The 13,036-nt window shown below is 34.3% G+C and overlaps 1 protein-coding gene across 3 annotated transcripts in view; it reads left to right on the plus strand.

Moving 5' to 3' along the window:
- LOC149540059 (uncharacterized) overlaps window positions 1–12,616 on the plus strand; it is a 45,518-nt gene extending 32,902 nt beyond the window's left edge. For 2 of the 3 annotated variants that reach the window (XR_016356341.1, XR_016356342.1), the window contains exons 7-8: window positions 6,282–6,348; window positions 6,462–6,512. Coding sequence is in view for 1 of the 3 variants with exons in the window: in XM_089801252.1 (XP_089657378.1) it covers window positions 6,282–6,348; window positions 6,462–6,512; window positions 12,301–12,420 (238 nt within the window). In the remaining 2 variants the exon portion in view is untranslated. Of the gene's footprint in view, window positions 1–6,281; window positions 6,349–6,461; window positions 6,513–12,300 lie in introns of those variants that run through there. The other variant, XM_089801252.1, reaches the window with a different exon arrangement.
- Window positions 12,617–13,036: the final 420 nt, after the last annotated feature.

Here is a 13,036-nt window from a genome sequence, read left to right on the forward strand (position 1 = left end):
CTCCCTGGATCTACAGAATGCTGAAACCAAGAAGCTTTGCCAGAAGAGTGCTATGACTCAAAATAAGTTGCAATTTCAAAACTTCGTTTTTGTGGAAAAAACGGTAAAACCCAGAATCCCACACAACCTTGCGTATTATAGACAACTTGAAATGATTTTTGAGGAGAAAATCAACAAACCCAATATCTCACGCAACCTTGCGTATTACAGACAACTTGAAATGATTTTTGAGGAGAAAATCAACAAACCCATAAAAACAGGAACAAATTCAGAAGGCGAAAAATGCAGCTTCGCCTTGATCAGGACCCGGAGAAGTCGGACGCTGCGTAACACCCAGATCAAGTTGATCGGTGTTTCGGTATTCAAAGATTGCGATGATGCGCTGCTTCCAGGTTCCATAATTGCGACTATTGAATTTGGAATTATGTTCGAGCAGAATATTTGTCAGAGATGCCATGGCACGTTTTTCAATGAAAAACTGTGAAAATTTGTGAAGACATGTTCTTCAAGGCAAAAATACGAAAGACCCAGAAGAATCAGAGAATGACCCAAAAGAGAGCTCGAAAAACCCAAAAGGAATCTGCTGTCGTTTTTTGGATCCGTTGGCTCGAAAATCGAGGTACAAAAATCTAGGCACCTAGAAAAAATGGACGACAACCCAGTTGAGTTCTCAAAAAACCCACCAAGAATTTGCAAACAAAATATTTTTTCGACCCCAAAAATTAGGGTTTCGAAAAAAACGGCCCTGGCTGAAAAAGGCTTGAAAAAACTTCAGATTTCTTGATAAAAATGGCAGATTTTTTTTTAGGATCGATGTGCATGGACGAATGGGGCTAGAGTGTGCTGAACAAACACAGGCAGACCCGAGTTCGAGAATTTCTCTAGGCCGAAAACCCTAAGCAGGTTTTAGAGAAATTCAACAGAAATAATTTTGAAAAAATTTAAACAAATAATTTCACGAAGAAATTATAAATTTTTTCGAAAAAATTTAAGTAATAGCTCTGATACCATGTTACAAGATTCAAGAAGAGTTGGCTGATTAACGGATTTCCGGATGATTGATTGATAAACAGAGGAACAAATGTGTTCCTTATAAAGAATTACAAGGACATTGTTTCTAAAAGAAACAACGTAGACTGAAGACGGAATTAGAAACAAAACTAGAGACAGAATAGGAAACATTCCTATCTGGACTGAAGAAAAAAGAGATGGGATAGGAAACATTCCTATTTAGACTGAAAGACGGACTACAGACAAGTAGTTGACTATTATAGAAAGTATAAGATATTATCTTAATATGCTCTACCCAGATACTCAGCAAAAACAAAAACAATATCGAGAACCTTTGTTATGCAAATGTTCCTCCGGTTGTAATGAGAATGTTATAGCGCATTCAACATGAAAACTCTTTAACAGACGCTCAGAGAACGATAGAATTAAGATAACCGACTCCACTTCTGAGTGATTACTATTGCACTTTATATTTTCCAATCATCACTTAGCACCCGATAAATGACAATAATGACAAACACAAATTAATCTTCTCAGGAAGAAAAGAACAGAAGAAGCTATGAACATCAGAACATGGCATCATTAAAATTAAAAGATAGCAAGCTAAACTCCTGTCGAGAAGAAAAAACAACAACAATAGTCCCGACTCCCGAGCATCCTCCATGCCACGAGATCTTCCGTCAATAAAATAAATGAGATGGATTGAAACGGCAGATAAACATAATATAAAAATTGAAAGCTTTGCACAATATGGCAGGAGAAGTGATCGATTTTCCTCACACCATCAGACCTTTAAAAAATGTAATATATGCTGCTACCAAAAGCTTTCACACGATACCCAGGAAAAAAAAAATCATGAACATTTTCTGATGCCTTTCTTAATAACAAGAGATATACAAGAAGACAAACAAAAAATTTACATTGACCATCATAAAGACTACGATTAAGAAAATGACACATATATCTGCATAAAATTAACATGAATTTATCAGCAGTAATTAAAACAGAAATAAAAAGACCATCTGACAAATACAATATCCAGGTCGGCACACAAAATCATGAACAAAAAAAAAAATCAAACGCATGACACAAGATTTGGCAATAGAGAGCAGGTAGAGACAATAAACAAGCCAATAGACTCACTACAGGCTCTACAACAGACTCTGCCAGAACAAAAAACACAGCCACGATCTGCTGAGAATCGATCATGGATACTACAGGAAGGCAAAGCAACACACAACATACTAAATTGAAGCCTACTTTATGCAAGATTATAGATGAAAAGATCCATCATGATGCAATCCAGATTATGAATCAATGCCAGAAGAATACAAAGATAGGAACCTTCAATGCTGTTATCTTAACCCGGCTCCGATAAATAATGATATGTTAAAACTTGAGTCCAGAAATAAACAATGATAAACAGCTATAAGAAAGAGCTACAACTGAAACAATAAACACCAGAAATATCCTGGGTAAAGTCTTCTAGAGTGACAAGAAAAACCCAGCCACACAACAAAATATATCATTTTATTGATCATAAAAGTTCAAGTGTATAATGCCTATTGCTTGATGTGATATAAATAACTTAAGGAGAGATTATTCACATACCAACCGAAGGTCTCCAATTTCCCAAAATGTGATTCTTTATTACAATTATAATTACAGCTCTTCGAATTTCCATGCCTCAACACATGTCAAAAGACACATGTCATTACATTTAATATTACAATTTAAACATAAGTGTCCTTTTCAGCTGAAGGTGAAACAACAGTAATAACGTCCATATTTCCAGAGATAAAGATCTCTATTGCAGCTACAATCTTCAACAGGGGAAGCATACCATTAACTGCTGTAGCTAACTTTGTGCACCCACAGATCCTTAACGGTAGATCAAAGTTTGATGACCTTTTTTTGGTCATCTTTGTATGCCACTCAAGTGCTTATAGCTATTGTTCTGGCTTCTGAATAGTAATGGCACATCTTGTGCGTTCTGTTATGCAAACAATTGTTAAAAAAGGTCATTTCAAAGTGTTTCCCTTTACCTAAAAATGCTGCAATAACCTTGAACTACAACCACCTCAAAAATTACCTATACTTATGCACAAATATTTTAGTTGTCATTCAAAAATTGCCAATACTTATGCACAAATGTCCTAGTAGTTGAGAAAAAAAAACTAACTACTGGGGTATGAGTGCGTGGCTATTGGTACATCATATATATATTAATGGGCTTTCAGTGTAATTTTTTGGTTTCTTTAAAGTTTGTAATTGAGGCATGGAGTGTGCAGCTACTGAAATGTGGGCGGTACTTGGTGCTTTTTGCCCAATTGTGATATGTTTCTGCAGGCTTGACAAACTCTCTATTCAATAATACCTATTAGCTACTTCTAAATGGCCTTATTGGTCACAGTCAATTTGAATCTGTGAAATCCTTCTAATAGCCAATAAATTGTAAATACAATATTACTTTCTGCTGACTGTTATCATGGCTGTTTATCAGACAGTAGCTTTGCGGTGACTATCCGAGCTTATATTGGATGTTTTGACCTTTGTCTCTACCACCTCAGAAATATGAAATCTCAACTTATAATATTTCTTATGTTCACTATTATCAAATGCTCAGTTGGAAGGAATTTACTGGATAAGATATGTATGATGCTTATAAGTGGATAAAGATGGATACTATCTTTACCCAGGACGTGCATAATTATTGTTAAGGCTTGCATACCTATGTTACCCTGGGTTTCTGAGATGGGGGGATGGGAAAATGGGTTTCCGGAACAGATTTTTTGATTTTCACCTGGAGCAAGGGACAGTAATGGGGACAACTATTATATAAATTCGGGAAAATTTAAAATACCGGGAAATTCTAAATATCTATATGAGAACATGGTTAAAGAATGCTAATATACATTATAGAAACTTAACATATAGCATTTGTGTTAAATAATTTAAATTGAGAGTTCACTTGTGAGTAGAAGTCAAACAAATTATCAAAATTCAAACATTAATTTTATGAGACAGCTAGGGGATGGGTCAAATTATGCAACTTTGCAGGATGTCCTCATTTCTGGGTCAGGTCAAATTATGCATGGAAATGCATCCCTGGGTAGCACTGCAGTTCAAACTGAAGCCTTCCTTAATGCCATAAAACAACAAACATGGAGTTACATTTTATACCTTTCATGTTGAAACTATTTTCTTTTTCTATTTCCTCCAGAACTAGACTCTCCAATGGTTTGTTTGAAAAGTTCTTTAAATTTGACTTTCAATAGTGTGTTTCAGTGGGCTGGGAACGGAGAGGGGTACTGATTAGAGATAATTTCGTTAATAATAGAATAGGTATCAACAAGTTTTGTGTTTTGTGTTCTACTGCACATCGTTTAACTTCTTGATGATTCCAAGGTGGTGGATTTTCAGCCCAAATTGCGTTGTTGAAATTGTTTATCACAAGAGTGGCAGAACTGCACATCATCCGACCACACTGCCTTATGGTCTGCCTTGGGTTAGTTATGATACTAACTCCAAGGGGTTGGGTCCGAGTCATTCATTTGTTTAGTCACTTGGTATCTCATATTCCTTCCTCTTCACTATGAGAAGGACTTGTTTATGTTGAGTCCCCGGGTTTTGAGGGCCAAGAAGAGAACAAAGAGGAAATTCTAAATACTGTAGGAAAAGGGGAAAATGAAACCACTCACAATGCACATCCCATTCCCTCTTTTAAACATGCAACTTGATGGTCTGTTCTTCAAATTATACAAAAGTATTTTGAAAACCTTAAATACTTATGTCAAAGGAAATGAGGATACTCATCTTAAATAGCTACAGGTGCATCCTTATGTTCCAGAGATATTAGCAGGATAAGGATGTTTGAGGATTGTTTCATAGATATCAACTGGACAATATGCTTGGGGATGAAAATGGTGGAAGTTTTCTACGTGGTTATCCTAATATTAAAAGGGTTTCCGTGAAATGCTAATTTATGTGTACCCTTGGAAGTATTAATTGTATTAATTCACATTAGTGGTTATCCTAAATTCTAATATTTAAAAGGGTTTCCATGAAATGCTAATTTGTGTGTACCCTTGGAAGTATTAGTTGTATTAATTCACATAAGCTTGTTAAGTAATAAAATTCTTTCAAAGCAAATTTAAATATGATTGGATTTCAATTATATCCAAACTTATGATGAATGATTCTTTGGGAAGCTTGTCAGTCTTATGATTTATAAGAAACAAAAAAGTACCGAGACATCTAATCTTCTCATATTTTACATAGTCGGGGACAGAGAGTCAATGATCACTTCTGATTATAAATCTTTATATGACCATGCCAGTGATAGAATCAGAAAAAATATTTATTTTGTAACCATAAGAAAAATAAGTAAATGCTTTTGAGGCACTCCTTGAAGGTAGTGTAAGTCACCCTTAAGAGAACATTTAACTGGCAAAGTCATTCAAATAATTTGCATTCGTTCAAAATTTAAAACTTACAGCTGTTTTTCTTTTTACCAGAAGATTTCTCTTGAGAATCTTCTTTAACATTTACGCACAATATCTAGTTGAAGTAATTGCATAAGTTGTCTGAACATATATTGAGAGCACAATATCAAAGAGGTATTTTTGAAGACATGTCAAACTATGTTAGTTGTGATCTCCTACATCTTTTTTGGGCACTTCGATTGTTCTGGGCCAAACTAGGTTTGTTCCGATCTCCTACATCTGTTTTAGTTACTTTGAATTTTATTATAACATAAACATGCGTAGATGAAAATTTACCACATTTGCACTCCTCACCTTTGATATTTCTCTGTGCAAAACTTGGATTCACATTTGAACTTGGTGATTTATGCAGGCACCACCATATTATAGGGGTTTGTTTACCAGTCATGGGCATAATAATTTGGAGGTGTTCACATTGATGAACTTTAATATCTACATAAAAGCCTCATTTGTTTGCATATACCCTACCTAACATTATTTGTCAGCTCAAGTTATACCCTGAGCATTGCAGTTAAATGGTCAAACAATGGTCCCACAAAGTATAGAAATACTTGTACCTCTTAATTTCTGCTTATTATCAATTTCAATTCGTGGGGTTATTACTTGCCAAATTGTATATGCGATGAGCAGAGTTGACTTATTCTTTTTTTATTTAAGATTGTTTAGTGAAAGGATTTCTGTTATATGCCATAGATAGGATATAATAATTGATTAAATATGACATTTTTAGATTCTGCTAATTTTTAGATTGGCTTTCACTTTCAGGTGTTATGATGCAAACTTAATGGAAATTCCTGTTGAAGTGGAGTCCCCAGATCGTCATTACTACCATGTATGGACATACTTTCTGGTTGGCTGGTGACATTTTCTGGAGTTATATTTGCATTGGGGCTTTTTCTAGTAGTGTCTCTGATTTGAGGTTAATCTATTTCTTGTAAATAACAGCTCGCCTTCTTCACTACAAGAAAGGTAGAAGCATTCGAGGAGCTGACATGGGTATGCTTTTAATCTATGATACAGCTTGTTTTTTTGGTATATTTAAACCTGTCTGAGTCGTATTATATCTACATATTTGGCCAATTATAACATCGAGCATGAATAATAGCCACTTTGAATTTTCTATGTAACTTTTTCTGTAGTGCATTTTTCAGACTACATGAGACATGGTTTGTGATTCTACTGATTTGCGAATGCCATTCCTTTTTAGGTTGAATTGAGACAGGCTTGAGGTGCATAGCTTTTAGAGTTTATTTCTTACAAAAAGCATATGTGGGAGTCTTTAGATATCTAAGTAGCCTCAATTTAGTTATGGTGTAAATAAATTGTATGTGCCAAATTTGAATTTCGTTGGCATTAGGTTTTTGTATGTTTTCAATTTGTTTTGGTATTGGGCAGCCAATGAGTCAGATTTAGATTTGCTGAGACTAGGAGTTTTTGATGTTTACTTTTAAACTCCTTTTGCTCAACAGTGCAATGTGTGAATCTATTACCAAATTGTGAGGCCTCGCCCCGACCCTTCGTAGCCTTAGTTGTTACTTTATCATTTTGATACTCACGACTGGAGATGTCGAGACATTATCAGATACTTGAACATATCATATTATTTCATGTTGTGTAATGTTATTTTCAGATATTTGATGTCCGTCATTTAATGCTTTATATACATGTATGTTGATGAATTAAGTAAAATGTAGGATTAACACATTGATTTTGGAATCTTTATGATTAAGGATATAAGTAGGATGCAAAAAACCCTGATTTATGTGTGTTTCAATTTATGTGAATTTTTGATACGTATATATGTACATGTGATTTTCGGGACTACTAATGCGTGCAATGAGTGTGCAGATATTTTTAGCCGAGGAAACTGACGGAGGAACAAAATTGATCTCTATGTGTTAATTTTGGAAACCTTGTTGTTCATAATTCAAGTATTGTACTGTGAGATGTATGTATTTTATTTCTGTGTTCAGTAAATGTTAATGTTCGTAATTATATTTTGTTAGTGTCGCTTGACACTCGTAAATTGTTTGTGCTCCTTAGCGTGCTACTTAGGGTTAGCTGTGTAACCAATGGACCTAAGTTGGTTTAAGTTAGTGTCAGTTTGCTAATTGGGTTCTTCATCGAGTTTAGTCATCCCTAATCTGGATTAATGCTTAATCTGCATATTAGAGTTGTTAGATGGTCCTATTTTATTTCCTAGCTTTTGTTTGTTTGGCTCTAAACCTATTCCTAAGGCTTTAAAACATGGAATAATTATACCCAAGGGGTATGGGTATGGGTTGGGGGTCTTTTCCAACCCCTAAGCCCTTTTTGTTGACTTTGGAGATCACTCAAAAAGTTTCATTTTACCTTTGTGCGAAAATTGACCACGGTTATCTTGAGTTACCTCACCTCACCTCCATTTAGGGTTAACCATAGTGTGGGTTGAGTTAGGAGTTTCTAGAATGGCAAGTGGGTGGGAGAAGTTATTGGTCCTTTTGGGTTGGTTGAGTTTGAGGTTTATTTAGAGGCCTTTCTTGGACTAGTGGAGGTGTTACCCAATCTCTACATTTAGAGAGGAGTTCTTGAAGGTTGAAGGAAAGAAAGGGAGACTCTACTCAAACTGGTTCATTTGCCATTACCTCTTGTCCAGGTAGGAATTGTCATCTCCCTTGTTTAGATTTCATTCTTGTTTCATGCTTATGCTACTTTGTTGTTGTTTGAATGGTTGTATGGTTGTGGGTATGTTGGGAAGTTTTGAAAATCATGTTATTGTGGGTGATTTCCTTTCATGTTTATGTTTGCAATTTTGAGATTTTTCTGGCATGGGTGTTTTGGTATTACTCACCCTTGGATAGGGCAGAAGTGACCAATTTTGGGAAAGGTCTGTTTAGTTGGACTCCAACCAGTGTAGAGTCTCTTCTCAGGATGAGAAGAGGGAGAAAGAGTAGGGTGTTATGGGCCCCTACCTATCAGCACAAACCTTGTATGATTATGGTATGTTGAAATGGAAGAACGGAAGTTCTTGGTTTATAGCCCCGATTGGGCAACTGTTTGGTGTTGTGCTTGACTTCTCCTGGCTGGAAGAATCCACCTTTCCCTAGTTTTGATTCATTGTGAATCCTATTGTGTAAACCGTGTATGATTATGCTTGCTTGACTGTCTCTTGGTTATGCTTGTGGTCACTTGATCAGATTTTATTCCCTCCATGGTTCCAAAAATGTGTTGCAGAAAACATTATAAATCCCTTGATTAGGGTCATGAAGAAAACTCAGTTAAATTGTTTAAATTGGGATTGATATCTTATTGTAAATTGTATTTTTTAACCTTGTTGTAATTGGCAACGAAGCCGGGTTTTCTTCCTGGCTCTTTCCCGGCTGAGCCTTTGAATCAGGTTTGCCAATAAAATTGGTGTTGAGTAAAATTGCTTGTCATATGATTTAATCGTAAATTTTAAATTGGATGGATGCATATCAAAATAGGATGAAAATGATGGCATTCAATTATGCAAATTTTGATTTTTAAGTATGTTAAGAAAAAGAAAATAATGGATAGGGTTGATATAATTTAATTCAAGTTTGTCTAGGAAATCAATTTAATCATGCATTGTTGTGACACGATCATTAACTTCATGTTTAAATCCATTCAATTCTACTCCCTTGTATAAATGATGGAAGGATATTGCTCAAAGTATGATTTGTGTATGCTCCTACATGAGTTCAGGTGTGAATGGAATAACGAATTTAGTCCTTGGTTCAATCTATTTTAGATGTGATAGAAAATTGTATCGAATCCTTCCTTAATCATTTAATAGATTTAAGAGATGCACTATTAGTTTTGTAAGCCATAAGAAACTTTAAGAATTAAAACTTGGGATAATATTAGCAATATGTTAGCTTTTCAATTTTTGATCCAACTTAAAGAAGATTAAATTAACTTTACATACCATCCTTATGAGAAAATTTCCAAAACACCCACCTACAGGATGCTGGAAATTGTATAGAAAAATAATTTATTCTCTTGTTGAACAGAGAATATTCCCTTTTGATTCCTTGTTTCAAATTTAATTTCAAAATTAATAATCAATAAAAATATTATGAATAACTAAATAGATATTATACTAATACCTTAAATATCCTAACTACCTAATTAACTTTATCACATCAATGCTCTATATCCTCTCCATGCACGTCAGTTTTAAAATGCTTTTTAAAAAAGGTTTGTTTGTTGCAAGTCTTGGTCATCACATGGATGATGTCACCCTCTGCCCCCTCCATCAATGTTGGCTAACCTTGAAAAAGATTAAAGTTTGTTTAGATCTTTGCATGATGGTCACCTTCCCTTTTAAGCTTTGGCCTGCCCAAGTATTTAAGCCTTGGTCTGCGCTTGTTCCATTGGACAGAGCGCTGTACTCTGTACCAGCGCATGGGAATGCGCAGGGTTTGGGGGTTTGGAGGGGGGGGGGGGTCGTCATGTCATGTGGGGAGAGTAGGGTATAGGGGGAAAAAGGGTTAGTATAGGATGTTAGTAATAGGTGTTAGGGGTTAGTTAGGTTAGTGTTATGTTAGTTTATTTTAGTAGTTAGTTTAATTTAAGTTAGTGATTAAAATATTAAATTTTGAATTGTGTTATTCTTTTTTAGTTTTTAAGTTAGTTATTGTAAATTAGTTTAGTTTAATAAATTGTTATATGTAGTTACTTTTGTTATTTGATAATGCTTGTAATTAGTTAGTATTTAATGTAATTAAGTTGTTAGTATTGTTTTAAGTTCATTTAGTTGTTAGTTAAATTTATTAATTATAGATTAGATTAGTTAGAAAGTTTAAGTTTTTTTAGTTTTTGGTATATTCTTGTTTGAATGTAAATATTTAGAATGTTTTATTTTAATAGATTATAGTTTTAAATAAATTGTTATTAAAATGAAGTGCATTTAATTGTATGTCAGGCATTATTTTAATATGTTGTTAAAGTTGAGTAGTTAGCATACTTAATTCGCCTTAAAATTGCTTGAGATTTATTATAAATGGTTATATTGTTCTTAAATCAAAAGTTCGTATTATTTTACCTTGAAATGCTTTAGGTTAGTAAAGGTTGTAAAATTAAGTGAGATTATTAGATTAAATTTTAATGTTAATTATTCATCTAGAGAATTGTTTTGTATTGTGAGATTTGAAAATTTGATTTAATCATTCTAATTTATAATAGGTTGCTCTTAAATTAAAATCACAATGTAGCTTTTGTCGATATCAGATTTGTATCGAGAGTTCATATTTAACGATTCAATTCCTCCTTAAGACTATAAACTTAAGACGTTATGTAGAGTACCTATACTTTAATCTTGCACATATATATATCAAACTTATAGTTTGTTAATTTATTATACTTAAAAAAAATTTGTTTTTGTGTTTTTTTTGCCCTCGTAGTTTGGGCATGACACAAATTGTAATGGATATTAAGCCATAAGTTTGGAGTGCCAGATGTAGGGCTATTGCAAACTACTCTAAGCAAACTGTGATTTCTGCGGTTAAAGGCCTTTATATTTTGATTTACTTTACTATTTATATGGTTACCTTTATACATCTACGTAGCTGGTAATATTGAAGTTTGCATATCAATTCCATGCACAGCATTAGCTGTTTTCAATCCAGTCTTCGAGTGGTGAAGATGCCTCAGAAACATGGTTGGGCTTGAATTTTTATATATGCTTCACTTTCAGTGGTAGGAAAGCTCAGTCTTCTTCAAAAATATTGTCATAGCATTGCAATGTAAGGGCTATCACAGATCCATAATGGAAGGGCCTCCTTAATGACATTTATCAGCACTGAGTGGAACATAGCTTATTGATAAAGAATTCTACCCAGTATTAACAGAGAAATAAATACAAGCATATGAATTTTTGAAGGCTGTTTTCTTGATTTTAGCGCAATCTTAATTGAATGAACTCATTTTTATGCATAGTCATCTGCTCTTTGAAATATGTTGATGCCATTGACAATCAAGTTTGACATCAACTAATACACTGATCAACTTTTCTTTGTATTGTTATACCTTCAGGAGAGTGCTCAACAGTCAGGAAAAAGCACAAGAATGACTAATTTGATTTGCAATATGTGCCAAAAAGATGTCAATGACATCATATATAGAATTTCAAATGTGTACTTCAGACCACTGATCTAAGTTAAGAGATGTGAGTTGCCACAAGTCATACTAAATGGTATCAATAATTTAACTTTCCTGGCACATGTGATATGACATCAGCTAGAAAACAGCTCACAAGCAGCACTCCACTTTATCAGCAGCTATATTCTCTTCTAAATACACTTGAGTATGTGTTTTTCATGGGGTCTGGTTCTTAACATAAAATTCAGTCACATCACAGTGGATGTTGCCTAACACAGCCTTCACATTTATAGGCTATTAACAAAGGATTGAATGTAAATATGATGTAGAATCTGTTTTTGGTTCTGGTTTCATTGTGGACAAGCTTTAGTATCGTCTGCACTATCCTCAATGGCAATAAAAGTGTGGCATATATTCTTGGATGAATTGTGTCTATCAGGGGCTTCAATATGAACTTGATGGCAGTATACAGGAAGCATTTATTCTGTTTTTACCTCATTTTATTAGCTGAGGCATGATATGGTCAAACGCTTTCTGTGTGTGCAATTTTCTTTTTCAACAATTTTAATGTTGTTTTGCAGTGGGGCCAGTTTACGATGTACATCTGCGACTAATTTCATGCTATAGCTGTTTGCCTGTTGGGTAAATGCAAATTTAATTTTGTGGACCATATGTAATGCAGGATTATGGAATCGATTTTGAAGACTTGGGGCATCCTATTAAAGCATTTGAATGCCGTTGTGGAAGTGCAAAGTGCAGAGATGTGAAGCCATTAAATTGCCGGAGAATTTTGCGTCACTAAAGACAAAAGGATGCATGACAGTTTTGTGTTTGGACAATGTCTGTAGGATTTTTAGTCAGTAATAGTATTATGTAAGTGAATACACTTCTGAAACTTCAAATCGTTATTTTGGTGGCATGTGTAGAGCCACATAACTATGCTAAACATGCCTTGAACTTATCACTCATGGTAATGAAAATTTCATCTGATTAGCTAATATCTGTTGCATCTACACCTGTGTTTTACCCAGATATTTTGTTGCTTGAAAGTTGTCATGACAGCACGTATTTCAAGCCAATTCTTGTTTTTTTAACCACAATTTCATCTTTTCAATGAGTCTCAATCTTGAATCAGTTGCAAGTGGAATATTTTTGTTGAGTGAAATAACAATCTTCTTTATTAAACAATTGTAGACTGAGAATGTAAATAAGCAAGCCTCATATTGTTCATTGTAGAATGCTCTTATACTTAAAAATATTCTAGATGTTTTCAATAGAAGTAGTGGAGAGGATGGTTTGTGTTAGTTACAAATTCACTTTATTTTAGCAGTGTTGATATCCTTTCTAATGTAATAACTGAAGGTGACCAAGGGGCAGTTATGTGGTATTTATGAAATCTTTGTGGCTTTTCATTTCTG

Source organism: Cupressus sempervirens, chromosome 9 (genome assembly GCF_028749045.1).
Source record: "Cupressus sempervirens isolate cs-2001-9-10 chromosome 9, ASM2874904v1, whole genome shotgun sequence".
Lineage (NCBI taxonomy): Eukaryota > Viridiplantae > Streptophyta > Pinopsida > Cupressales > Cupressaceae > Cupressus > Cupressus sempervirens.